Here is a 27,519-nt window from a genome sequence, read left to right as displayed (position 1 = left end):
TTAATTAACTTTTATTTATATCTTAATTGGAGAATACATGACAGGAAAATCCTTTTAAACATCTGAAAGAAACATGGTGTACATGAGTTTGATGATCCTGACTGTATGTTTAGCTCCTCAATCATTACGTACTCTAATGACAAAATTATTGTTTTGATTTCCATTAAATTGGCAGCAAATCTTACAGGTTTTGGCGGCTCCGCAACCATTCCTCCGAGGCGCATCCGGACACATTTAGGGTTTAAATGAAAGATTTATAACATGGTTTCCTCTAAAATTACTGAACACACTCAGGCTCCTCAGAAGTAAAGCATTTCCTTTTTGGACACAAAATAATTTGCTCACTATTCAGTAATACAATCTAACAGGTGGATGAAATTTACTGGGCACAATCATGTTCCCAAGGGGAGATAGATATATATATATATATATATGTATTATTATTATATTATTTTCTTCCTTTATTTGACAGTGGACAGTATAGAGGTAGACAAACAAGCGGTGAAATGGGGGCATGACATGCAACAAAGGTCCCCAAATTTGATACCAAACCAAATCTATGATCTTAATGTGCAAATGTACAAAATGGAAAACATACACAGACGAAGCAACAGAGACCAAAACAATTGCAAGAGTAAGTATGTGTGTTTATTTACCTTAAATACAGTACGCACTGCCAAGCTAGAATCAACATTACTGTCCTCAAATTTAAAGTTGAAGTACTATGATACATCACATATTAATATTTGCATATCCAATTCCTCTAACCGTCTCACTAATGTCACTGTAAACATTTTTTTTTTCAGCTTGAGCACTTGCACAATATAAGTCACATATTTATAGACATTTACATATGTATCTACACTCAATATTTCTACATAGCATAGAAAAAATAAATTCCATTACATTTATTGGTACATTATTTATCAATACATTATGTATATTAGTTGATGATAGAGCAAGGGCTCATGATTGACTGACTGCATGAGACATTTTGGCTGCATGTCAGATCACTTTCCTTTCAAATCCCTGGACCATCCAAACACTGCAGGTCTTTAAAGGTGCTATATGTAAGAATTGGCCACCTGTCAAATTCATTCTCCAAACTGACTGGGGACAGCATGTCTCCAGAATTGGGCTGTCTGTTAAGTTATGCTATGTTAGCGCTGAATCAATAGTGCATTAACTAAGTAACTAAAGGCCTTTCTCAATAACAAGTACATCAAATTCGGGCTTGCATACTTGCTGGTTCAGACTTGGCAAGTTCGACTCTGGAGTACAAACTTCCAAGGACAGTAGGACGCAGTACGATCATTTTTCAATTGGAACAACAGCGTACTTGCTGACAGCACCAGCTCAGCTTCAACACAACTACCTGACTGTACTGTGACAAACTAATCTGAACTCAAAGCTCCATTTACACTTCTTTCTCACAAAAAATAACCTCATTGACAGAGAGATGCAGTAAATGATGTTATTCAGTCTGTATTGTTGCTAGAATAAAAAATCCAAACTGTTATGTAGCTTAATAAAATAAAACATTTAAAATAGACTGATCTGTTGTATGGTGGTGTATGTCTGTGCATATCAACAGACGTTGACCTGCTGATCATGTCAGGAGTTGGGCTGCTAGCGGCCGAGATGACCAGCCGGTCTCACTCGGCCAGTGACTCCTCACATCTCCGAAAATGTTGCAGCAAATTTCCAGACACATTATTTGGATAAACTGACCATATGTTGGTAATCCAAATGGTCACTTTCTCACCTTAAAAAATATTAAAACTGGAATGAAGTGACATATTAGTAGTTCTACAGTGAAAATTACAACAGCTTTTCGCCTGGCTCAAAATCTACGCCATCGCTGCCGGTTGGTGTGAAATGCACTCTGGGATACTTGGCTGTTCCAAGCCCACACAAGTCAGCTCCTGATGTATCCTTGATAAAACAGGCAGAGCAAGTACACATCCGGGCATTTGGATTGTACTTGGCTGGATGTGGACTTTGAAGTGATACAGTACTTGGGCTGCGACTGATGATGTTTTACAAGTATAGACAAGAACGCAGATTGAGAAAGGCCTTGGTACTTTGACTAAGTATGATAGCAATATCAATTCAGTGCTAACATTGAGCTAACATTTGCTTGAATTAAACTAACCTTGAAGAAGAAGTAGCCTTCTTCTTCCTCTCATGTTGGACTGAGGGCAGACTGGATGCTACAGTGACTCACTATCAAAGTGAGGTACAAAAAGGGCTAAACAAAAATTCTTACATATGGTTCCTTATAAGTGCAAAGCCGTGGTCCCCTCTTTTTATGCTGTTGGACTGAGAGTATCAACTGCCGTGGCATATGGCAAAGAAGAGTTGCAATAAACCGCTGTATAGATGCAGCTTTCATGTGCAGTAGTCTTAATCTTTCCTTTTTAAAAGTCGAGTAAGCATTTCTGGGTTCTGTCTCAATGAATTCTTCCCTCCTTCTGGAAATGCATTATCGATTAGATTTAAAGCCAGAGTCAGGGAAACAACTTCTACAGTACCAGTAAGTCTGTCTGATTAGATAAGTGAACTGTACAACGATGGGAGCAGGAAAAAAGGTTTACAGTGTAAGGTGTACCATTTCCTGAATGTTTCTAAGGATTTAGGATACACCTTTCCTCCATCCCTTCCAGACAACACTCATCTTCAGTGCATGTTTTGATGGAAACAGTTAGAACTTTGCTAAAAACCAATTTAAGCACAGTGAAAGGAAGAAGAGAGCATTCAGAGAGCAGTGACCCAGAAAAATGCTACATGAGGCACATTTCAGAGAGTCAAGTTTGAGTGAGCGGTCTTGCCATGTGACTCGGCCTATGTACAATAAGGACAGAAACTCAGCCTCAGGAGCTCCAATAAGGAGAAAACGTTCAGGCTTCAGAAGATGCGTGGGAGACAAGATCATTCAATTTCAATCGATCTGGCTCCACAGCGGTGCAGCAGCAGTGGCTGTTTGTCTCCAGTGCATTTTAAAGTCAGGAACCCACTCAAAATGACTTAAGATTGAGGACAATTCATAACTAAATTACAAAAAGACTGATATTCATCATATTATACTAAATACTCTGATGATTAAAAAGCAATTTTTGTTTGGATTATCACATTATTTGTGTTCTGAGGCTCAATTCAGCAGCTGCAACAAAAGTCATAGTTTTCCTTAACCGAAAGGTGAAATTATTAAAAATAAATTGAGGTGAGAAAATAAGAAAAGTGTGAGTCTCCATCAAAAGATATTATGCTAACAAATATTAAAAAACAAACAAACAAACCAAAAACAGCAAAAGAGAAGTCCGCAAGATCAGCAACTGTAGCAAAGCTCACAATCTTACACAAAACAGTAACATAAAATAATACAATATAGGATGTAGTTAGCTAAAATGCTATTGTTCTTGCACCAAAACAGGGCTTTATAACACTGGGAGTTTGGCAGAGAGGAGATTCCAGCCTCTGACAGTTTACTTTTAATAATAGATGGATAAAATGATTTATTTATTCACCTCTCCTCCCCTCTTCTCTCCTTTCCTCTGTCTGCGTGGTCTGGTTTCTAATTCTGCAAAAGAGGGCAACTTGGCGGGAAGGCAGACGAGGCTTCACCAGCGAGACGACATTTTTTTTTTTTTTTTTTTTTTTTTTTTTTTTTTTTACAGCCAGTCAAAACACAGCAGATTCCTGCAGGTAACATGTTGCAGATAGGCCAATGTATTCACTGCCCGTGTCCTGCTGTGACATTGTCTCCTCCTCGCTCGTCATCCCAGGGAGCAGGTGTTTGCTGTGACAGCGGTCTTTAAAATGAAAGGGTGTGGCTTCAGCAGGGAGCTTGAGGAATCAGTGAAGCTGGAAATGTTGCTCGCTGGGAATCGCAGCATTGATGTGATGAGGAAGCAAGAAAACCTGGTTGAGCTCAACTCAGAATTTCAGTGCTCATGTGTCACCACGTTTGGGATCGTATTAGGATTCATAACTATAGATCATCCATCTGTAGCTTAGCTTAAGAGCAAGAAGGCTGGTCACTTGTATGAGCTGAGCCTTGAAATATCAAGTGGCTTGAACTGTCTGTGAGCCTCTGTGCAGACAGTGAGTAGTGCACCAGGGATAAATGGTAGAATTACAAGGCTTAGTCAAAGAAATCTTAAGGAAAGTAAACATTTCAGAACTCAAATATTTGACCAGCATGTCAGACAACGGTTGTTTCTGTAACTTGACTCTGGTGGCACACTCTGCTCATTGTTCTTTGTTTTTTTACCTGCCTTTCTACCTTTCAGTTCTGAAAATAACAGATTCCTGGTGTTCAGAACAATACATCTCGGAGTTATGATGCCACTGTCTCATCTTCCTCCTATTGATTCCAAGCTGGTTAGTGCCTTGCAGGGAATATGGAAGCTGGTGGAGTTCAGGAGTCATGGGGATGTCAGAAAAGGATCTGCTGCTAAAATGGACAGTTACTGCCTTGCAGGGAACAAAGATTTTCCTTTTCTTACCAAATTCCCTCATGAGGCTCCATCTTTTTTTTCTGTTAGCCTCAGGAAAAATCTGAACAATAAATTAGGTTTTATGTGATCTATGAAGATAAGGCCTGTAGCGAAGCTCATTTTTTAATCTTTTTTCAACGAGTTTTTGAATTATCTTCCAACAGTCATAGATTTTACCCTTAAGGTGGTTGTTGGCTCTTAGCTGCCTCTCTGTTTATTGTGCCACAGCACTTGCATTACCATTTAAATCTCCTCTTGATCACCAAACAAAGCCAGCAGTGGTGAAACCAGAGAGAGCTGAAGGGCGAGGCTCAGGAGAGTAAACCTGCCAGGCTGGTATCACCTTTGGGACCGGAGTGCTCGAGGCTTTGAAGACGTTCAAGAGCAATGTGAGGACGGAGATGTCACGAGGGCAGAGAGGCAAATAAATACTGTATATACTGTTGGGAGGATACTGCATTGAGGTTGTTTTTGTCTGAAAATGAAGAAATGTTCATCTAAAGGAGTATTTATCTTAACAGTTTCCAAATATCCTCCAAAAATTACCACTGTGCCCATATTGGTTTGTGAATAAAAGTGAAAAATCAATCTGCTTATTTATTTGTTATATTTTCTTTAAATACAGGGACATTATTTAGCACAAAACAAAATTAGACAAGCTGACTTAAAAAACCTTCAGCTGCTGAAGGTGCCAGTTACCCCAGAACCTTTTAAACACATAATTTAGATGTTCCATAAACCTGCTCTGGGGTTCCCTGTCAAATTGTGAATAAAGTTGTCTTCGGGGATGTTTCTAATGTTCATGGGAAGCAAGCCTGTAGTGTTCATCTTTGACTAAGAAGTTTTACAGCAGATGTGTCGACTGTGATGATGAGGCTAAAGGTTTGTCTACACAGGAAGCATTTCAGCTGCGTTTTTCAGTCGTTCGTCTGATGGAACAGATACGCTTCGGTTTTAAATCAATACTATAATAGCATAGCAGCTCCTGTTACACTAGCGCTATATTCTTGTAACTCAAAGCGTATTTTTACATTTCAGTCCATTTTCTTCCGTTTTACAAACACAGCGATTGTATGATGTGCCTGAACGCATCCCGTGTAGTCACCGACAGTGGACTCAAACTGCTGCTCTTTTCAAGTGCTGCTTTTGCTACACAGCCTATGTAGACACTGCTTCCAAAATTTAATTTTTTTTTTAAAAAAGTAGCGAAATTCAGGCATCTGAAATGTCTTCAAGTCACTAGTGACTCAAATTTAACATTCTGGCACATAATTTTATTCCCACAAACCACAATGCACATTTGTATTTATTTTTGTCTACTAATAAAAAGGCAGCAAAAAAAGTGTGGTTTATATTGCTTAACAAAAAAGTCGCTTTAGATGGACTTAAAATGAGCTCCCCGAAGTTACCACTGTGTAACTGGAGTCTTACAAAAACTTTCCTGATTCCTGAAATGAGGAGGCCTCTCAGATGAGTGACCTCACGTCTTCCAGAAACACAAGTCCAGTTGCCTCTGACTGACTTCTATTAGATGTTCCTGATTACCGAACCTGTTCAGAGGCAGAGCTGTGGATCATCCTTCTGTCAATGCTGTCTGGTACAGCTGCCAGTGTTGTCCCTCCATGTCTGCTGCAGCTGCTGGAGGTGCTGAAAGGCTCTCTGGGTGATGTTAAGAGCTGGGTGGACCTTCCTCAGGCTGGGCTCTCCGATCAGAGACAGACCACACAGCCCTAAGTAGGCATGGAGAGGGTCTGGCAGACAGGAAATAGAATGAGAAAGGGTGAGAGAGGAAGGATAGAGGTGGAAGAGTGAAGAAAGGAGGGGAAGAGGGAAAACTAGGTCAGAGATGGTTAAAATGTATCAGCACAGAAGCACCTGCATATGACAGCGTGAGTCTGTAGACTTCAGAGTGATTAGAGCTACGGCAACGATGGTTGTTGTCACCTCACTCTCCATTACTGAATCAATAAAACAACAATCCCATTTCCCATTATGCAAAAGCTTTCTTTTTCCTTGTACTGCTCCTTTAAGTAAATATAAATAATTTACAAAGGGTGGCCCCCTGGCCCCTCTGGGATCAGGGTAAAAGCTCCACAGGCCAGTAAATGGAACAGAAATTGAATTATAATGAAATGACAGATCATTGGACATGGACATCGGAATCAATCAAAGCACCATTAGCTGTATCAATCAGGATTCTTAGTGACTGACACAAGGTTATGCAAATGAGATGTCTGCATTAGTCCAAGCAGGGCTGCAACTATCATTTAGGCCATAAAACATCACAACATTGTGGAAAAACTAATGTCATTATTTCCCAGAGCCCAACATGACATCTTTAATTGTCCAAAATCAAAAAGATATTTAATTGACAACTATACAACAAACAGAAAAGCATCAAATCCTCTCATTTGGGAACCTTCAAGGAGAGACGGTTTTTGCTTGATAAAAGAAATTACTAAAACGACTGAATGATTAATAAATATTGTTTGCAGATTGATTTTGTAATGGATTAACTGACTATTTGTTTCACCTTTAGCCCAAATTTTGAGGTGAGACTTTTTATATGAATTGCAGTTTATAGTATTAAGATCAATTTGGTAACTCAATCAGTCTGGTTCGAAATTTTGGCCTTTGCTCCATATAATCCCTACTATTCCTACTCTGAACACTAAGATGACCTGAATGCCTGAAAGAGCAACAGTGAACCTGGTTGTGTCAAATGTTCAAAGTGCATTTGGCTATATGTGGACCACCTTCTTTTGTTCCTTTTGTCTTGTTATTGTTACCTTCCTATCTTCCCAGACCAGTTCCTGTATGGCTTAAGCTCTGCATGACTGCCCTATTCAAGTATACACAACCCTAATGCTAGAATCCTTTCATTTCCTAAAACTGTCTTTTGTTTGGTAATATTTACGAGGCGTTGTCAATACAGCCCCTGTTTTGCCTCTTTGTTTCTTCCAGCCTATCTTCCCTGCCTTCTTTCTGTAACATGAGGAGCTCGATCTCCTGTGTCCTCGGGCTACCTGTGAACAATCGACTCATCAATTACACATTACAAGGGCAAGCAAGAACACACCAACACACACACACACACACACACACACACACACACACACACACACACACACACACACACACACACACACACACACACACACACACACACACACAAACATGTACATCATTGAAGGTTAGGGTTACAAGAGTTTTTCCATTGATCTCAAGTACAACTGCCAACTGCAACTCCACCCTGACCTCTTCACACCTGTGGAGGGCAGGGTAGGAACTGGCCAACCAAAAGAGAGAAAGACACAAAGAAGACTTTGAAACTGCTCTTTCTGTCCTTGAGGCAAGCTACTAAAAATAAACAGCAACAATAAGAAAGAACAGCAACCACCCAGTCCATGTGTGTATTGTTACACTTAGTTTCCACCATATGGACAATCAACAAGACATTTAACCCCACTGCCCTCCTGTGTTCTACAGTAGTGTTAAGTGCATAGGATTTGCATCACTTTTACCTAGACACAAATCACACTGCAGATACACAAAACAACACTAACACAAGATACATAGAAACTAAGGCAGCATTCTGTTATTTGCTTTTCTCTAGCATCTTTTTATTTGCAGTTTATCTGGTGACTGCAAACGTCTACTGAAAGACGTTCCTGTAAAAACCAAAGCTTTGAGTGTCAAAGTGTTTACCTGGATGGCTGTCTGGCCACTTAGCGAAGCCTCCCACCAACCGATCCTGTGTGGACAAGATGAAGCTCCTGTTCCTGTCAAAGTTTGTATACTGGAACACATCTAAGAGCTAGGACAGCAGAGATGATGTAGTAAGAGCAGTGGAGGAAAGGAAGGGAACAATAGAGACATTAAATCATGACATTTGGGAGCAAACACGAAATTGTCAACTGGCTATTTAAATAGTTTAAAATACATTTGCAAAGCCAAAGAGATGCTAAGCATGTTGTGTTTAGAAAGTGAGATAATGTTGATTTCCAATATCTATGTATACAAATACTATAAGGAGAAAACAGCAAACCTCAATGTTTGCCATACCGTACTTCGCTATATACAAATATTTTGTGTGTGCACATTTGTACCTCGGACACAGTTTTGACCCAGAAATTCACAGTTTTGCTGCATTGTGTTGTTTTGTGCATTTGAATGTGTGCCTGTATCCCTCGCTTACTCATATCGCTTTCTAGTTAAGTTCAGTTTTCTAGATCATGTGTGTGCATCTATGTACCTGGCATAGTTATGACCTACATGCAGAAAGGTTTTGGGCTGTTTAAACAGCGTGAGTATGTGTAGTGCAATAAAAAAAAAATTAAATGTATTATTTTATGCATCCTTTTACTTTCAAAGCGATCAAAGCAAATACTTAAATGCACTAAACATGTTAACGCATGCAGAGGATGATTATGTATGTGTTTTACACCAGTAAGTACCTCTAGCGTAGCTCCCACCCAAAAGGAGTAGCATGTGTCTACAGGTTTGTTGGGGCGCCCGTGGAAGCCGCTCTGCTGCCTCATGATGCACCAGCGTCGAATTCTGTCCAGTTCCCGCTGACTCAGTGCCTCCTCCAGTCGTCCCATCAGACACAGAGAGGCTATGGCACAGTACGTCCAGCCACCTGGAAAACACAGACAGGTAGGCAGGTGCATCAGACACATACAGTAAACATAGACAACTTATAACAAATTAATCCAGATTAAACGAGAAAACTGATTTCCGACAATGTCATAAAATTGGAAGGCGAGCATTTCAGCATTTCACCCTGACATGTTTTAATGACAGACAACTAGATGATTACAGGGCAGAGCTGTAAAAACAGAGGGTGTGTCTGTGTGTGGGCCCTTTCCTTGCCAAATATTTGATTGCATGCTGCTATTCTCACTTTCCTCCTTGCCTTGGAAGTTATCACAACATGGAGCTACCTTATGTTTTGTACATGAAGATGCAGCTATGTGTGTGCGTTTGTGGGGAAAATGACTGCTATGCCTGTATTGATATACTTCAATATTAAAGAACTAAGGAGTTTTAGCAGGAACAAAAGACTGCTTTGGCAGCCCTATAAACCTTTGAGTAATATCAGGATTTGTTTTAGTCCTAACACCAAGCACTCAATGCAGCCATGAGTGTCTTGGACAGTAGAGTCATACAAACACGAGTGTGCTTATTGATTGATGACAGGCTGTTATCAGTACTTTCACAAGAAGCAACTATCCATCACCCTCTACAACCCAACTGTTAACTGCTTTTATTATCACAATGCCTTTAACTCCTCCGTACACACCATCTGTCGCTGCTTATCTGTGTTTGTGCATGTTCATGTGTGATTGAGACAAGGTGGAGTGAAGTGTGTGGGCCAGGAGTGTAAATCTGCAAGCATGTCACGTCTGTCTACAATCAACTACGTCTATCTCAATATCTGCTAGAGGCATGTTAAGATCAGAGGAGATAATATAAATCTGAATCAAAGACAGCTCTGGGAAATCCAAAACCATTTACCGTAATCTTAGGTTTGGAACAATCATATGACCCCAATAGCCCACCCTAATACTTAGTTATAATCCTTAAGATTTTCATGAAATCAAATCACATTTTTGATACTATTGGCTGGTTGCTGTATCGCCAGCAATAGCCATTCAAAGTATTTACAATCTGTAATTACCTCTCTATATAGTAGTTCTCATTGCTAGTGGCGGAGTCCGCCATTCCAGCTTGGGATTCAAAATGCCTACCTACGCACAAGACATTCACAAGGAACAATGCATGGATGTAATCCAGTGTCACTGTTTTTAATTTTATCTCTCATCAGCCTCACTGTTTATTGTTCACTCTCCTACAGCTGTATCAGAACTGTTAAGTTACCGCTAATGCAAACTGAATGTTTTGTGCTGCCGCTGCTTCACATTGAAAGCATTCAACTGGCGAAACCCTGGGGAGCAATCACAGGACATGCAATGTATGCAATGCAATGAATTTGTCACTGAGGTTAGTGCTGGCTGCAGTCGTTCATGTCTTGATCTGTAGACACATTTTTGCTGATCATTTTCAGTTCTTTTTGTCAGCGGGTTATTTTTGTTGCAGGGAGAAATTGACTCCTTGCAACAAAAGACTGACATCTATATTAAAACAATGCAAGTTCATTTGGCTGCACTGGAAACAGTTGTAGCAGTTGCTCTTCTGTTGTATTCCTGTCAAAGCAGCTGCTCAACAAGCGTTTGCTGGACCAAGAATTCTGGGACCATGCCCCTCCTTTCATTGATACAACATAGTCTCATCTAAATGTGACCGTTTTCACCCATGAGCAGCAGTGTTAATTCATGGACATCTACAATTGGGAATTTTTCAAGTGATGAAAAAAGAACCGTGCTGTCTAATGAAAAACAACAATAGTACATAGCCTAAAGCAGAAGAAAATACTGGCATCAAAGAAGTAGTAAATTAAAAGGCGACTTAATACGTAAAATAAATACATTTAATTTCTAATCCTGGCACATTGTTTCTGTAATACTATGTTCCATGTATTGGACTATACAGTGGCTCAAAAACAAATATTTGCACACAACGCAATGTGAGAGTCTGCGCACATTTAAAGCGCAGTGTGGGAGGTCTTGATGCTGAACAAACATACACTCCACGGGTGGATGGTAATGAGCATCTACTGTATGTCTACTGATGTGTACTCAGCCCTCAGACAGAGAGTTGGCTGGCGTGCACAAGTGAGCAGAGTCTCAATGAAGCCTGTAATCATAGAAGTTGAATTTATCACAAGAAAACAAAGCACTTAGATGCACCAGGATATGCCCATTTATAGCAGTTTTATTTTTATAGATGTAATCCATATATTCACTGTCTGTCACACAGTTGTCACAGGAAACGCTACCTTTACTGTGTCAAAAAGGCGACTACGGATATGTTCCAAGCTGTGCTTTGAACTGTAATGTGTGTGTGTGAGTAGGATGAGGGCTTTTGTGCCAGAATAATAAGGTTTAATTTGAGCAGGGGAGGGATTAATGAGGACAATGTATCTACAGAAATGGATTTTAATAGCTAATCCTTTAAACCAGTTACTCCCATCAGCCACTTTCATGCCCTCCACTACAACATTGCCAACACGCCCACAAATGTTTGGATCCGATATGAACCCTTTCACTTAAAAATCAAAGTGATATTCACATGTCAGACTTCTGACGGCTGTGGGCTGCCAAATGTGTACATTTCTATTCCTCTAGTGTGCGGAAAACTTTCAAACTCACATTTCTGATGTCTGTAACTGTAAGAAATAATATAAACCATTAGAAGATGACTGTACTCACCATGCGACTCCCGCCCAGCTCCCTGGCCAAACCCATTATCATATGACTGTGTAGAGAACAGAGAAACAGCCATTCAATTACCGGCAATACAACATCTAGCAAGAAAGGCTATTGTTCCTGGGGAAAATGATTAGTGCTAGAGAAGATTGAACTGCACTCATTTGTTGCATGTACGTATTTATTCATACGGAACCTTTTTTCAAAATGAAAAAAACATTTGTGAGCCATAATTTAAAATTGAATGTAGAGATGTCACTGCTGTTAAAGAACTGCTCAAGTGTGATGTATCACTCTTGAAATCAATCTTGAGGTTTCACATTTTTTTTCTACTGGTCAAGTCACTGCAGGATGCATCAACTGCAGTGGAGGCTGGTCCATAGAGACAGAGGAGGTTGATCCTCCTCTATTTTTTGAGAGGCAAAAGGGAGATCAAAATATAAAAAGAATATTTGGTTGAAATAAACCATTACCAAATCTCAGTATTTATGAAGTATTTTTTCTCTCTTCTTTGGAAAAAATCCTCCCATTACTGAAATTCTGTTTGAAATGCTTCAACAGTGACACCTGCAGGGCGGGAGGAGAAAGAGCAGTGTGTGAAGTGGTGGTGGGGGGGGCACAATTGGTGGAGGTGGAGTGGGGGACAGAGGAGGACGGGTGCCTGCTGACCTCCGCAGGGCGGGATCTCTTACATTGGACTCAATGTATTTCATTTTTTGTCATGCTAATCTGTGATTGGCCATGACATGTTAAATGACGTTCCAAGGGAGGACGTCCTCCCTTACCAATCAACAACCAGAATGCAATATTGACATCGAGTTGGTCCAATGATAGTTTCCAGATTTCATCTTCAATTCTCTCCACTGTAAGGCAGAGTAGCAGCAGTAGATAGCTCCTTGTGTTAGCCAACGCAACAGTTAGCTTGTTGTAACAGCCTGAAGGACTCTTTATACATCCATGGAAGGACTGCTAAGGACTGTTGTTAAGCTAGCTAGCTGTCTGTGCAGTGCAGCAGCAGCAGGATGCTGCCGTGGAGGCTGGAGAGAGAAGCAACCAGAGAAACAACCAGGCGACTTAGCTTGTTTGTCATTGTTGCTAATGATATCAGACTGGTTAAGCAGCAGCCACAAAGTTCTGTTAACTAACAAACAAGATGACCAACAGCTACAGATGGACGTTATGACATGGATACTTCATCTCCATGAAAGAAAGAAGAAGACATTAGATAACACGAGTCAGATACAGCGTCTCTCTCTCTGTCTCTTTAGTTGCTAATTTAATCTCTGATGGTTAAATGTCTCTGTGTGTGTGGCTGCTGTGTGAATTTATCTCCTTAACAAGAATGCAGCAGAGATCATATAATGTGTTGTGGGTAACGTTAGTTTGCTTGTTGAAGTTACAGTGAGCTGTCTGGACTCACTCATTCATTCGTTTTTAATTGAGTGGTTGTTCAGTCACCTGTTGATGTTGTATGATTAGTGAATGAGTGCAGGAGGTCTGGCTGCTTTGCTTCTGACAGTTTCTTTAGTTCGTTTTAGGCTGAGCCGTATATTGAGTAATAAGCTTAAAGTAGCTAGAATAACAATTGTTAACTAGTGGTGTAAGGGATTGTAGTTGATCCGTGATCCGTACGGATTTCTGCATACTAAGAAAATACATAGGAAACACGTGTAAATTATGTGATATGTTGTCTGTTTTTGATGAGAACATAAATTTGTTGTCACAATAGAACAATACTATAAATTTGAATTTGACTTTGTTGGTAAAATGACACATTTGATCCACTCCATGGCTTAAATAAGCTCTTCTTTGTTTAGAGACATTATGGATATGCTAATATTCTTTGAAGAAGCAGCCTTTTCACCACTCAGGGGTTTTTGTTTTTGAAAGCAAATTGTTTTATTGCCATATAAAATTGCCCCCCACCCCTCGGGTTTCATCAGGTGGGGAACAATGATATAGTTTGATGCAGTTTGTTGTAAGATTCCATGTTGGTTTTCCTCCTGTCCTCCCCAATTTTTTGAGTCACCAGCCGCCACTGATTTACTGTAATATATTTATGTAATGCATCAATGTATTTTATTTTGCCTTCCTTCTTGCATTCATTTGTGATGCAATGGAGTGTCAGCAGTCAGAAATTAAACAATATTTGTCATGACGACACAACAACATACACTAAGAAACAGATCCAAGTCTAACTTTGTTTTGTTTTGCAGTTTACATTGTTGTTACATTGTCATTTTGTTAACCAGTAGCTACAGTACACTATTATTTGAATTTGTTTAGGAATTGTTACAAAAATAGTCAAAGGTCCCAGATAGGTTTTCTTATTTTTCAGTCTGAACAAGCTTTTTAATGGAACAAAACAGCTAAAAATAACTGACAGTAATGAATAAGTACACTCTATTACCTCGTTTTGGGACTACAAATGGGACCTGGTATTTCTGTTCACCAAAAATGGAACAGGTTTTTATAAACCTGGATAAGTTACACACTTGCTTTAAAAAAGACCTTATTTATCCTAAAACTGTGACAAATTTTGAAGCTATTTTATGAAAGACACTACCTATTATAAACAGCGTTTCCTTAAAAAATGCAAAAGATCTACAACAGATGGCTGTCACTTGGGAAAAACTAATAAGGTTGACTCCTTGTCTGTCAGTGTGTAACAATAAGGTTGGTAAATGGATACCTGGCGCCAGGTGAAACTTCAGGGTGGCTAGTCAACTTCTCTACTGTTCAAGGCCCTTTTACACAAAACCAACCATCATCTGGTGTTTTCTCTTATATTCACCATCAGCTAACTCGCACTGCCAAAGACATTTTAGAATCCAACCACCAGTATGTGGCCAGTGACTAAATATACTTCTCAGTCATGATTTACAGTTATCTGTTAACTAATTAACAGGCCTCTCTTTTTCTCTCTCTCTCTTTTAGTGTTTGTGTGTGTGTGTGCGGGTGTGAGAATGCTGCATACACACCCGTGCACACCATACAGACACTATGTAATGAAACACTCTTGTGTTAAATGTTAAACTTGAAATAAGCTGAGGTTTAGAGGCGAATGGGATCTTCTCTCTTTTCCTGGGACTTGAGTTGTAAATGACACAGAGATGACTACCATGAAGACAACGCCACTTTGATGTGTCTGACTCACATTTGATAGAAAAACAAACAGCGAGGCTAAAATAAGGGTTGAGTCAGACATCAGTAAACAATGTAACAAAAATATCACTCAAGTGCCACATCATAAACTTGAAACTAGATTTTTCCTGCTGGCGGGGTGGAAAAAACCTCTGCTACAGCTTTAGACCATGATGCACCGCTCAACCCCCTCCATTTATTATAAATGAAGTATTTCTAGGCAGAGTGCCACCTTCTGAAGGTGGGTGGCCTCATTCAAGTGCAGACGCAGACACAGAAGTTGTACAATTGGAGGCCGTCCCGCTGGCTTGGAATACAGCTCTCACTGTTTTATTGATTAGAGGTAAAACAAACACTTTGCCTCAGTCTAGGTTTTTAATATCTACTCACCAAACTTCCTCTGATGTACTCAATGGCCTTCTGGATGTCCATGCCTGACCAGTCATCCAGCATGTAACAGATACTGGCTGCACAGTAGATAAACCGTATGTCATTTTCACTTCCCTCTGGCACTGCGTAGAAACTGGAAGCAGGAAGATGCACAGACACAGAAAGCTATAAAGACAGGAAACTTACGCAAACCGTTGGAAACTAGCTGAATAAGTATATTTAGAATTTGTAACATTTGAGACATATCATGTTAACTAGTATGAAAATGACAGCTTAAATGTTTAATCAGTATTAATTCTGTTTGAAGATGGTGTTACCTGCCAAACGTGATTTACACAATGGATGTGTCTGTGTGTGTACGTGTGTGTGTTTGTAAGTACCGCTGCAAGAACAAACGTGAGTTAGTGTCAGTCCACATTAAGACCGCTGGTCTTCACATGACCTCAGGTGTATTTGAGTCAGAATGAAAGTGCCAGTGTAAATCAGAGTGTAAGTGAAAATTTGTGTGTGTGTGTGAGAGAGAGTGCACTGACCTGCCGTCCTCTAGTTGCAGTGCTCTGAGACCAGCCAGGCAGGCCTGTTTGTTAACGCGGCTCAGGTCGTCTCCCAGTATTAGCAGTGAGCACAGCCCTGTGTAGGTCATGGCTACATGGCCACTGTCGTATGGATGGAGCACCCCTGGACCCTGAACAAAATATCAAAACAAGATATTATTGATACAACTGCAGTGGAAAGGCAAAAACAAGAACATTACAATATATGAAAAAAAAAATGCATTTAAAATCTGATAACAGGGCCAAACAGATTAAGTGTTTAGCTATTTGCAAACAGCTAAATAGACCTCTTGGGGAAATTATTGGGGTTTTCTTTGCCATTATACACAACTATGTCTCCATGGGGAGCAGTAATGAGAGTCAATCAGAAATGCAAAATGGAACAAATATATCTACTACACTGACTGGTAATATTAAAGCTGCTAGAAAGATGCTTATAACTAGAAATGGCCTAGCCTCCCTGATGTGAAGGAGCGGGCTGGTACAATAATTTAAACAGCATCATATAAAAATATTTTTAAGGATTGATTCAGATGGTAAAATAGAGGGAAGATGGGATCAAAGCAACAAGTACACATTGACCCAAAATATATCTTTAGACTGCTGTGGATGTGGATTTTATATAAAAGGTACAGGTTTGTAGATAAGTCTGGAAACAGTTCAGAATATGAGGAGGAAGTACCTTGGTGCTGTAAGGAATACCAATATGTGACGATCCTCGAAACCCACAGCGACTTAGGTTGGATTCTGGAAAAGATCAACAGTGGAGGGCGTTGTGTACATTGTAAAAATTAAGACAACTGGGACAAGAAACTACCATTTTGTTTCACTGTCTCACAAACAAGGTCTCATTCTGTTTACACTGACCTTCAGTGAGGTGCAGCAAAAATGCACAATGAGGTGACCTACTAGTGATAAATACAGTGTGCTGTTGCCATCTAGTGGCCATAAGAGGAACATTATATATGGCAGGACCCAATAAACAACATGTCATATTGCAAAGAGTGCACAAAATGTAACAATTTCAGCATATGACAATTTAAGCATTCTCAGATCAACATTTTGGCATGGGTCACAAATCATATGTCAAGATTTCTGACTATGAAATGCTTAGAAAAAATCAATCATGTTGCACTACATCAAATGTTAAGCTCTCTTATTTTTTAGTTTGTACTTTGCAAATCTGCATTCAGTCAAAATAGAAAAGTCTATAGTATGAATGTATTTTCAGTATACTGATGGAAACAAAACTGCCTGCTTTTCAATTCTTATTTCAAAAAACGTACCTACCAAAAAACCCTACCAAGCTGTATTTTCACATCTAATGACAAGAAACTTGCCAGACACCAAACATATGGCAGCAGCAAAAATGAGTCCAATCAAGCACGTCTATCTCGACATGATTTCTGTTGATGTGTTGAATAATTAACTAACTGGGCATCTAAACAGATGGCACAGAGTGGCTTGTTAAGAGACAGAAAAAAAAACAAGTCATTAAATATTTAGAGTCAAACTTTCCTTAATGAACAGAGGTACAGTTGGAGCAGATAAGGTGAGGAGGACACCTGGAGGCCAATAGCTGTTTTAGAATTCAGCAAGTGTGAAAATATTTCAGACTTTGAAGTTTGACTATTCTAAAGTTGTGAACTTGACTAGACTTTCCTGAAACAAAGGCCTGGAAGAAAATCTGGCCGTAACCTAAACTTGTCCTGAGCCAACAGCGCCCCAGCTGCGCTCGCTCACTCCCACCCTGATGAAACCATCGACACTTTAACAAATACATTCCATCACATTATTAGAGTCATCTGCCTGACCTGAAATAAGTATCTTCTGTCCTTTCCACAAGAAGCATCCGAACATTATGACCATTTACACACGACCAACACCACTAAAGTTCTCTATTGATGATAATTACAGATGTTGAGTGTCCTCTCGGAGCCTGCCCATAATGACAATACAGTCATTTACAGTCCCACATATATAGTGAGTCCATATATAGAGATATATTCCCCTTTTGAAGCTAATCTCTGTTCTACTAGAAAAGTATATTCTCTAGAGCTGACACAATCAATCAATTAATTGATTGACTGAAAATGAATTGGCAACTATAATTATGCTAATCAATTAATTGTCATTTTTCAAGCAAAAATACCAAATATGTCCCAGTTTTTTGTTTTTCTCAGTCTTATGTGAATTGTAAATTTAGTGATTTGTTTTCTTTTTTTACTGTTGCTCAGACTAAACAAGATGTTTGAAGACATCATCCTAAACTTTAGGAGATCGTAAAAGGCATTTTTCACTATTTTCTGACATATTATAATTCAAGCAATTTATTGACTAATTGAAAAAATAATCTGCAAATGAATTAATAATGAAAATAATTATTAGTCATAGCCCTAATATTTTATAGAGGGATTTTATTTCAAGGGCTCACAATGGCTTTTCTGACCACAGTCTAATATAAATGGATCTCTATTAAACTGGCAAGAAAAATGAAAACATCCTGCCATTTCTGTAAAAATAGACCCCTAATTACTTTTTAAGCACTCAACAACTACAGCTCCCCCGAGGCTTTGACGGTGTTACTGTCTGACTCACAAGAATGTTGTTGTTGAAGCTGACAGGCTTTCATCCCATTTGCTTTCTTATTTATTTGAATTTATGTACCAGATTAAATTTATAATGCTGAAGATCGGGGAAAATGGGTTGATCTTTATTTACACAGACTATGTTTACTAAATTTGTTAAAATAATCGAATAAAATTCCAGAAGTATGTCTGTTGTAACAGCTGTGTGTCAGAGGTGATTATGCTTCATTCAACCTATTAACAATGTAGTGAGGTTGACACCTGCCTTTGATTTGCTGCTTCATGTTACGCTTCATTATGTCATGCTTATTGGTAACGATTACTTGCACAGTCGGCCTTGAAAACCGTCATACTTTGGCCTCCTGGGAGGGTGGGTGTATTGGAAAGCTTCACAGCATGCAATGGGGCGACAACTTTGTAAACATCAGCCTCAGTTTATGCACCATTCTGCAACTACGACTAGAATCTGTTTGACATTTTGTTCTATTGTTATTTCAGATAGATACTTTATTAATTACAAAGGGAAATTGAAGTTAGTAAGTGTACTATATATATATTGAATTGGCAAATCTAAATTGCTCTGAATTGCTGAGTGCTGCTAAGAGAAAGCCCTTCTGGCCACAACACAATTATCAGCTAAAATTCAGCTTATTCACACAATGACATTGAAAAGACCTTTCATGGATTTTATCTACTCTTTTTGATTGCTTTTCATTCCACGCTCCCATTGAAAATCCAGAGGTAATCAGGCATTTTCCATTGTTGGCCCTAAACTGTGGAATAGTTTGCCTCTCATCATTAGATCCTATACCTTAAACTGATATTTTTAAAACCCATCTTAAGACTCATCACTTTTCTTCAGCCTTTTAATAGTCATCATGAAGACATGAAGGGTTACTGTTTTTATCTTATTTATTTTCTATCTCTATTCATTATTTGTTCTCTGTGCAATGGTGTTGCGTTTTTAGGATTTAAAACCCATTTTATTTATTTTATTCTGCATTTTTTTATTTTTCCCCTTGATCCTCATAACTTTGTTTGTGTTTTCATTTTGATTGTATTTCTCAGTGTCTGTAAAGCACTCTGGTCAACTTTTATTGTTTTTAAATGTGCTCTATAAATAAAATGACCTGACTTGATTTTTTTTGTGAATGGTGAGAAACAGGATGTGTGGCAGGAGACTTACGGTCCTCTGTTGGTAGAACCTGTAATGAGTAGATCCACTCAATCATGATGTTCCTATCAATTACATCCAGAGCATCCAGCACATCCAGACCAGACAGGGCAAAAAATACAATAGTCAACCTGGAAAAGGAGGCACAGAGCAATCTTATGAATTTCACTTTATAATATTGATAGACAAAAAGAAAACAGATTTCATCATGAGTGCAATGTTAGAGCTATGCAACAAATCAAAGGTAATGTAAACTGTGACAGTGAATGGTCACATTAGATACCTGGGTGATAAAACCTAGTTCAAAACAATGTTTTAAAGAATAAAGTAAGGCAACGTGGTTGGTCATCTAGTCATTATTTAGCAATTGGTTAAGTTCAGCCGATGATATTTGAGCCAACTGGCGAGATGTTTGTTTAGTTTACTAGTTAATTAAAACCCTGAGCAATTTAAGTCTACTTTACCTGAAGATCACTTTCAAGTTAATAATAAATATACTCAATGTGTACTGCACTTGTCATTCGTAATGAATCTCCAGGTGCTTCAGCATTAATAACATACAACACACAACAGAAAGAAAATATGGAAAGCCTTCCTGAACAGAAAGCTTTTTAAGCCATTTTTTAAAAAGAGTTAGCCTATGTCCTATGATAATATAAACTTCTAATGTTGACTCATACGTTGAACGGGGCGTTGTGCACCGTTGGGCAGTCAGTTCCTTGTTTTACAGCCAATCTGTCATAACTTCACTAGCTCATGTTACCGAGCACACTAAGCTAAATGTCACTAGCCTCCATTCAAAACCGTTGGTAACGGCTAGCTTGGCTTGCTAAGCTAAGTAGCACTAGCCTCCATTCAAAAGCGTTGGTAACGGCTAGCTTGGCTTGCTGGTCAAGTTCTTCAATAAAACAGTTAAACCTGAGTAACGTTTTTCATTTCAGTGAACTCACCTGGTTGTCTCCAGGGAGGCGTATCTCTCAGGTAACACCTGAAGCGTTCTCTGGAAGAATCGTACATGTCTATCTCTTAAAAAGTCTATCTGCTCAAATTCTTCAAACTGGCTCTCCTCTTCCGCCATCTTTGCATCCGCACCTATGAGGAATCTTTTCCGGTACGTGTATTTTTCAAAACAAAAGTTCTACAGTACGGCGCACTGTGCAGAGAGAGAGATTTGGTGCACTTAAGCAAAATCACAATTAATACACAGAATAACATGCAGGTTTTGCGTCGTGGACACTGCCATGTTTCATGATGCAACCTGTTAGGTCTCTAGCTTGAGAGCTGTGAATATCCAGTAACAGTGACTGTGACCAATCCATCACAAACCAGTAAAACACACCACTAGAGGTAAGAGAGAAGTTATGAGAGACCAGACAAAACTGTAAAGATGATCTTTTATTTAACCCTTACATACTGTTCAGGGTCAAATTCGACTCATTTTTACATTCGAGAGCAGTAAAACACCCTAAACACTTATGCTCACACTTATGACGTCTTCTAATGTGAACCAGAATATACAAAAATGGAAATATTTAAATTTTTTAAAAACATTTTTGTGCAGCTGATACACATATTTGTAGTGTTTGATCCATACTTATTTAAAAATTCACAAATCACCATTCAGAAATATTGTTGCATTCTTCACATTTAATGTAATTCATTGAAATTGTTTTGTTCTCCTGTTTTAAGTAACATCACAATCTACAATTTACAATCACATAAACAAATAGTGTAAGAACTCTCTCTGCTCTCTGAAAGCTTCATGAAGGATAAATCACTCATTTATCTGTGACTGATGAGGTATTTATGAGTAAGTATAAGGTAATATTGTGACGGGTCAGAATATGAACAGTATGTGAGAGTTAAGAGAAAAATTCCATAAACGTACATCAGTTCAAGTGATAGATTGTACAGCAGCACACAGTAGATTCAAATAAAGGCACAATCTGTTGTTGAGGCCACATTGTAGTGTTCATTTTAACTGATTTCTGTAAACACAGAAAACAGTTTTTTTTTTAAGGACTGTTTAGTTGGCTTCTATTGTTGTTCATCACAGGCCTTGTCTCCAACTGGGAACAGCTCTGCAAAAAAACAATAAAACAAAAAAAGATTTCAGGGATTGAAAGCTATAGAAAAAACATGGCCCTTGAATATGCATTCAGGATGAACAAAATCAAAATAATTTCTGACATAGTCTCAGCAAAAATATATACTAAGATAATGTTTCCTGTCATTTTGTCCACACTGTATTGTGAATCAATTAATACTGAGGCTGCAAAAAATGATAAAACTACAAACAACAAATAAAGAAACACAAAGCAACATTAAAATACCTGATAACAACCATGTCTTTAAGTCAACAAGCAGTCACTTGTAATTACCTCAGTAACTGCTTGATAAAAAACCTTAATAGACACCTGTAGTGTGCAGTAAAAGTATAGGCAATCTGACCTGTGAAACATCTGTAGCACAGGTCCTCCTCCTGAAGGTCCGATGTTTTTCTTTTTCTCCTCCCATCCCTTGGTGAGACGGGTCAGCCTGGACGGGTCTCTGCTGACGTGACCATCCACCTGCATGAGGAACAAATAAACATCAACCTCATCCTGAAACCACAAACCTGTTTATTTTAAGGTTGAAATATTTTTATTTTGAGATTAAAAAAAAAATGTCTTTTTTTCTGAGGCTCTCTTTCAGTACCAAGGTTATTAAGGTAATGAATGATCAAGTCCTTAATTTTTTTTGATTGCTCTTGTCATATATGACCCTTACTTTCTCCTTTAATTTTGCAGCGATTCTCTGATGTCTCTCTTCTTCCTCTTTTTCCTTCAGCTGTTTCTCCTGAAACTTTGCCTCCACCTTGTGAAGATCCTGCAGAAAGGCAGAAACAGCATCAGTAATGCAGTAAAACTTGTGCAGGAGCTTTATATATTTACACAAACATATACCTTTATCTACTAACATTAGCCTTTAACCCTCACATTAACCCTCATATCCCATAATAACCTTGCATAACTAAAAAAAGTGCCCTGACACATAAAAAGTGGCTTCTCAGGCGCCCTGCATTGAAACCTACAACTGGTCTTGGGTTTCTCTATCTCTCTTGTTTCCATGATTCAGACTCCGTACCCTTTCACTGAAGCGTTTGATGCCCTTCGCTGCCTCCCTTCTCCTCTCATCCACCTCCCTCTGTTCTTCCTCTCTTCTCATCCTCGTCTGTTCCTCCTCCTCTTCTCTCTTCAGTCGTAGCTGCTCCTCAATGGTCAGCTTCACTTCTAGCTGACGACGACGCTCCTCCTAATGAAACAGAAATCATTTTGACTTGTAAATATGTATAGACAAATAACCATAACTACTACCTAAATTACTTTTCATACACGTGCATGTGCGATGTACCTTTGCCCGTCTCCTCTTTTGTATCTCCTCAGCAAGTCTCTGCTCTTCTTCCTGTTCCTCTTTCCTTCTCTTCTCTTCCCTCCACTCCTCCAGCCGCCGTGCCGCCTCCCTCCTCTCCTCCTCAGCCCTAAAATAGAAGAAGAATATAACAAGCTAAAACAGATAACACCACAGTGACAATAAGAAAGATTATGATCTGAGGGTGCATTTCACCGCCTTAGCCATAGAATCAATGCCTATTCCACCTCGTCAATCAGTTTTTTATTGTATTCTACTTTAGACTGACTTGTGTTGCTCAGCCTGGATCTTGGCTTCTTTCACCCTCCTATCTGCTTCCTCCACCTCCTCCTGGCTCTGTATCCTGGTTTGGCGGGCCTGTTGCTTGCTGGCCTTCCACCTCCGGATAGCCTGAGGATGAAAACAGGTAGTAAAAATGAAAACCACAAAGTAATTAGAAGGCAGTACCACAGCTTCAAAATAGCTCTTTCTGAGCTCCTGGCTATATTAAGTATATAAAGAACAATGATATTTCAAAATGAGATTAACTAAATTTAGGTTTGTAAGCGCTGCAGGCACACTGTTGAGAACCAATCAATTTATAGTAAAGGTTGAACTAAAATTATATGTATAACTTGTGTGGATTAAAGGCGATTGTGCCCCTGACTGTGTTTTTGTGTGTGAATGTCACTGCCACTGTCACAAACTATTCAAGAGAACAAGCAAATGTGTTCTTCACCCACAATGATGTAGGCCTTTGTCAAAACTATAATGATGGTGTGGCACTTACATGTTTGGTTATTATATGTCCCCTTTAAGATGCTCACAGCTTCATGAGGGCTGTTCTGTTTACTATACACTTATGCAAGAGGTTTGTTTTCCTACTGAGCTCATACATGTTTTGTCACAGTTCCTCTACCTCTCTCTTCCTGTCCTGTAAATAGATCAGCTCCTGGTGCCAGTCCTCATGTTGCTCAATCTCCTCCAGTGTTTTACCAGGCAAGTACAGTTTGGCCTCTTTCCTGTAGGCTGGTTGCCCACTGTGCTTCGTCCAGACCTGTAAATCAAGCAGATTCAATTAGTTCAGACAAGAATCTCGTGGAGAAGTGTCCAAATGATAAGAAGGACTGTCAATCAGCTCTTAGCTTAGCGTCTGCTTAAGTTGCCTGGAGCAAAACATTTGAACACAATCATTTTAAGGAATGGTGATCAGTGACTGTGTGGATTGTTCTGTAAGTTGAAGAGAAACAAGAATTTCCACTACAAGAGAAGTTATCTAAACAGAGTGACAACAGTATCTTACCTTGAGGAAGGCTTGGTGGTCATACTGGTCCCAGCCACCATGAGGGCCTCCTGTCTTCTGAAGGAAAGATTCCAGTGCTCTGACCTCTGCAGGGAGATCTCTGTCCAGTGGTTTGGTCTTTCGAAAAAGACAATAAATGAAGTCTTGCATGGGTCAGAGGACTAGATGCGCGTTAACAGAGTTTCAGTGGGCACAGGATAGACGTTTTTCTCTCACCTCCTAAAACTATGTAAGACGGATTATATAAACTTTCTTATGATATCAGAGACAAGCTTACATGCAGAAACCTGTTTGCTGTCATCTTCCAAGTCCTGTCTGAGCTCAAAAGCAGTAATATCTCATAATATTTATTTATCACACTGCAATTCTAAGATTCCTTACTCAAACACAAACTCAGGTCTCCATCTTTTCATTGCATAGATGACAGCTGAGACAATACAGAAAAGGGGGGAGGTGAGGAGACACAGACCTTCACAGTGGGAGCTGTGGGTAGTTTGGCGCCTGATTTGACAGCAAGGCTCCAGTTTTCAATCTTTTTCTCATAAGCAGTGATCTCTTGTCTACAAGTCCTCTCCTCCTTCAAAAGCTCCTCAAAGCTGAGAGGAGCAGAGAAACACAAATGACAACTAGTCGTAATATTTTCATTATAGTACATATATTCATTCTCAAAACACAGCATTGCCATAAACGTGGCTGTATGTCACGTTTAGCTTTTTGATTACTTTGAGAGTACTGTGCTGAGAATTAATTCGCAGATTAATAAGAAGTTACACAATTTTAACAATACAAATGATGAAACAATGTAACATTTATGATTTTCCTTCATCAATGTAGCCAAATTTGGCAGGAGAAAATTAATCATCCAATCAGTATTTATAAAGTATTAACTTTTTAGGGAGTATTTTATATTTAAAATATTACAAACACCTGGGATTTCAGTAAAACTTCTCTCACAGTGTCTCAACAAAAATGTAACATTATACATAAGTTAAATGTAGCGTTAATCGAAGGGCTACTATGTTGACGTGCATTACATTATATAGAGGTTTTGTATTTTTCTGGTCACTGAGTCTAATGTGGTCCTTTGTTGTTTGGTGTGTGCTTTTACCACGAGCGCTCCTCCTCTTTCAGGGTGTTGATTGAAATTTCCACCTCTGACATGATTTCCTTCAGTCTTTCAATCACTGAAAACCCAAGTAGAAATGTAAAACCCGTTATTAATCTGTGCTAAAACTGCTTATATTGCATAGTGTACTGATTTACGACAGCACCTGGAATATTGATATAACAGAATGGCATAAATATTGATATACTGAACAAAATGGCTGAATGAAAGGTGTAACAAAATACTATGATTTTTGTTTAAGGTTCTAAAAATAAAGACTGGAAGATACACAACTATTATTTTAATATATATGGCTGCTTAACTGATATTACTTACACTCAGGAGTTGGTTTCACGTCTATCAGCTGTCTCTGAAATTTCCTCACTCCATCATGAATCTTCGCTAGCTGCTTTTGAAGATTTGTCTCTAAAGAAAGACAAATGAACAGAACATTTGTAAATCACAGAGGTTAAGTAAAGTGACTCCACTTCCAGGGAATAGTGAGCAAGTATCACACCGCTAAAGGTAACTGGATATAAGTGTATGATAATAATACTGAAACAAAGCCCTGTTCACCCTGCCACATTAAAACAACTGGAGGAAAGATTATACTAATGCAATACAAAAAAAGACCCACTCTTGGCTTTTCTTTCTTCCTCCAGCACTCTCTCGTACTCCTCCAGTTCTCCAGACACATCTGTCCAGCCATTCTTCCTGCACTGAACACTCAGTGTCCTCTCTTTCTCCAACTTTTCAATCCTGAGAAGAGGAAGAGGAAAAGCTCAATGTGGTGTGTTACATAACTGACCAGTGAAGACAGACTTTATGCCTAATGGGGTTACAATGATTTACAAGAACACAGATTTGGTGTTATTGTGGTTTTGGTGATTTGTTACATTTTCAACACAGCACAAATAAAGAATGTGCTTTACTTTTCAGACGTGAACTTTATGTTGAGGCTGTAGACGTGTAGTTGGATTTCTTTCTATTGTATTATATTCCTCTGATTTGGTCCGCACGCTGTATCCATGAGGTGAAGGTGAAAAGTTTGATGAATCCAAATAAAATGATTAAATAGCCATAAGAAGCTAAACTTACTGCCTCCTGGTCCTCTCAGCTTCCCTGACAAACTGTGCAGCTTTCTGTGTGGTCTGCCTCTGATCCTCACTGCAGACTGGGGAGGATGATGTGCACGGCTGCTGGACACTGTCTCCCTCCCCCTGCTCATTCATTCAGTCAAGACAAAACACGAAAGCTGATCACAGTGTAATACAAAACAATCATTGCAATTATAAATCAACTTGGCAAGATCCTGAACGTGTCCGATAATAGAACGTCTAATTGGCACCACAACGTTAGGGGTAACTAAGTGATGTAATAGGTGTCCATTGTCGGACATATCAGGTAATACAAGACAAACGCATGAAAATAATTACACAACTGTATGATAAGTGTTCATCCGATTAGTGGTTTGTGGGTGTAAAATAAAACTATGACATCAGCAAGCGGTTTCCCTCATAGACATACTGCATATATGTCTATGGTTTCCCTCCCACTGTAATTTAACACTAACTTAGCTAGCATTAGCTAACAATCTTGGTCTGTCGTCAGTCAGTCGTTCAACAGTGACTCCTCAGCCTCTCCCGCCTTTCCAACAAATTTTAAACATTTGAAATATTGTCAAATGACCACTAACTATTTGTTAAGTTTTCAACAAAGGCAGTAAAATAGTTCTGTGATAGCTACCGAGCAACGTTTATCAGCGCAACGGTTGGTTGCTAGGGAAGCCATGTTTAACTGACTGTGTAAACACAACCAACTTTATTTAAAAAAGCTTGACATTAAAAGAAGTCCTGTTTGAAACCAGCAGAGGACGCTGCTTGTACAGTGTGTATAACCTCAGGACTGGACTGGACTGGACTGGACTTTATCATGGATGTATCTTATTATACATCCGTTTGTTCAGACGGCTGCATAAAGCGAGACAAACCTAACAGAACCAGGAGACTGTAACCATGACAACAGTTTTATCTTCCACCAT

General features: G+C 39.1%; 2 protein-coding genes across 3 annotated transcripts; both read right to left on the bottom strand.

Annotated features, from left to right (window-relative positions):
- Positions 1 to 626: 626 nt before the first annotated feature.
- pggt1b (protein geranylgeranyltransferase type I, beta subunit) lies at positions 627 to 20,794 on the bottom strand. The gene is made up of 9 exons (XM_067612074.1): positions 20,631 to 20,794; positions 19,693 to 19,811; positions 16,601 to 16,665; positions 15,898 to 16,049; positions 15,365 to 15,497; positions 11,834 to 11,879; positions 8,957 to 9,141; positions 8,208 to 8,316; positions 627 to 6,250 (listed from the first exon to the last, which is right to left on the bottom strand). Exons 1-9 carry the CDS (start codon positions 20,756 to 20,758, stop codon positions 6,084 to 6,086), a joined length of 1,104 nt encoding a protein of 367 aa, XP_067468175.1. The 5' UTR covers positions 20,759 to 20,794; the 3' UTR covers positions 627 to 6,083.
- Positions 20,795 to 21,062: 268 nt separating this feature from the next.
- On the bottom strand, positions 21,063 to 27,306 carry LOC137198306 (coiled-coil domain-containing protein 112). 2 transcript variants are annotated; one of them, XM_067612061.1, is made up of 14 exons: positions 27,225 to 27,306; positions 26,577 to 26,698; positions 26,116 to 26,237; positions 25,815 to 25,904; positions 25,482 to 25,557; positions 24,843 to 24,969; positions 24,374 to 24,490; positions 23,990 to 24,127; positions 23,360 to 23,481; positions 23,074 to 23,200; positions 22,807 to 22,974; positions 22,450 to 22,548; positions 22,132 to 22,250; positions 21,063 to 21,761 (listed from the first exon to the last, which is right to left on the bottom strand). In XM_067612061.1, exons 1-14 carry the CDS (start codon positions 27,267 to 27,269, stop codon positions 21,731 to 21,733), a joined length of 1,503 nt encoding a protein of 500 aa, XP_067468162.1. In that variant the 5' UTR covers positions 27,270 to 27,306; the 3' UTR covers positions 21,063 to 21,730. The 2 variants fall into 2 exon arrangements, with proteins under 2 accessions (XP_067468162.1, XP_067468154.1); XM_067612053.1 differs by having other exon boundaries at positions 26,577 to 26,701; positions 27,225 to 27,295.
- Between the last annotated feature and the right edge of the window lie 213 nt (positions 27,307 to 27,519).

This window comes from Thunnus thynnus, chromosome 2 (genome assembly GCF_963924715.1).
Source record: "Thunnus thynnus chromosome 2, fThuThy2.1, whole genome shotgun sequence".
Taxonomy (NCBI): domain Eukaryota; kingdom Metazoa; phylum Chordata; class Actinopteri; order Scombriformes; family Scombridae; genus Thunnus; species Thunnus thynnus.
The sequence above is the reverse complement of the archived record's forward strand: the minus strand, read 5'-3'. Positions and strand labels throughout refer to the sequence as shown.

What these genes read in the sequence shown, in the direction of transcription:
- pggt1b (XM_067612074.1), bottom strand. Translation starts at nt 20,758, where the DNA reads ATGGCGGAAGAGGAGAGCCAGTTTGAAGAATTTGAGCAGATAGACTTT. An exon ending in GGTTCTACCAACAGAGGACC is followed by an intron (nt 16,666 to 19,692) that starts GTAAGTCTCCTG and finishes GATCTTTTCCAG; the next exon opens with AATCCAACCTAAGTCGCTGT. An exon ending in CTGCAACTAGAGGACGGCAG is followed by an intron (nt 15,498 to 15,897) that starts GTCAGTGCACTC and finishes TCCTGCTTCCAG; the next exon opens with TTTCTACGCAGTGCCAGAGG.
- LOC137198306 (XM_067612053.1), bottom strand. Translation starts at nt 27,269, where the DNA reads ATGGCTTCCCTAGCAACCAACCGTTGCGCTGATAAACGTTGCTCG. An exon ending in AAAAGAGGAGACGGGCAAAG is followed by an intron (nt 22,975 to 23,073) that starts GTACATCGCACA and finishes CTGTTTCATTAG; the next exon opens with GAGGAGCGTCGTCGTCAGCT. An exon ending in CTGCAAAATTAAAGGAGAAA is followed by an intron (nt 22,251 to 22,449) that starts GTAAGGGTCATA and finishes TTCCTCATGCAG; the next exon opens with GTGGATGGTCACGTCAGCAG.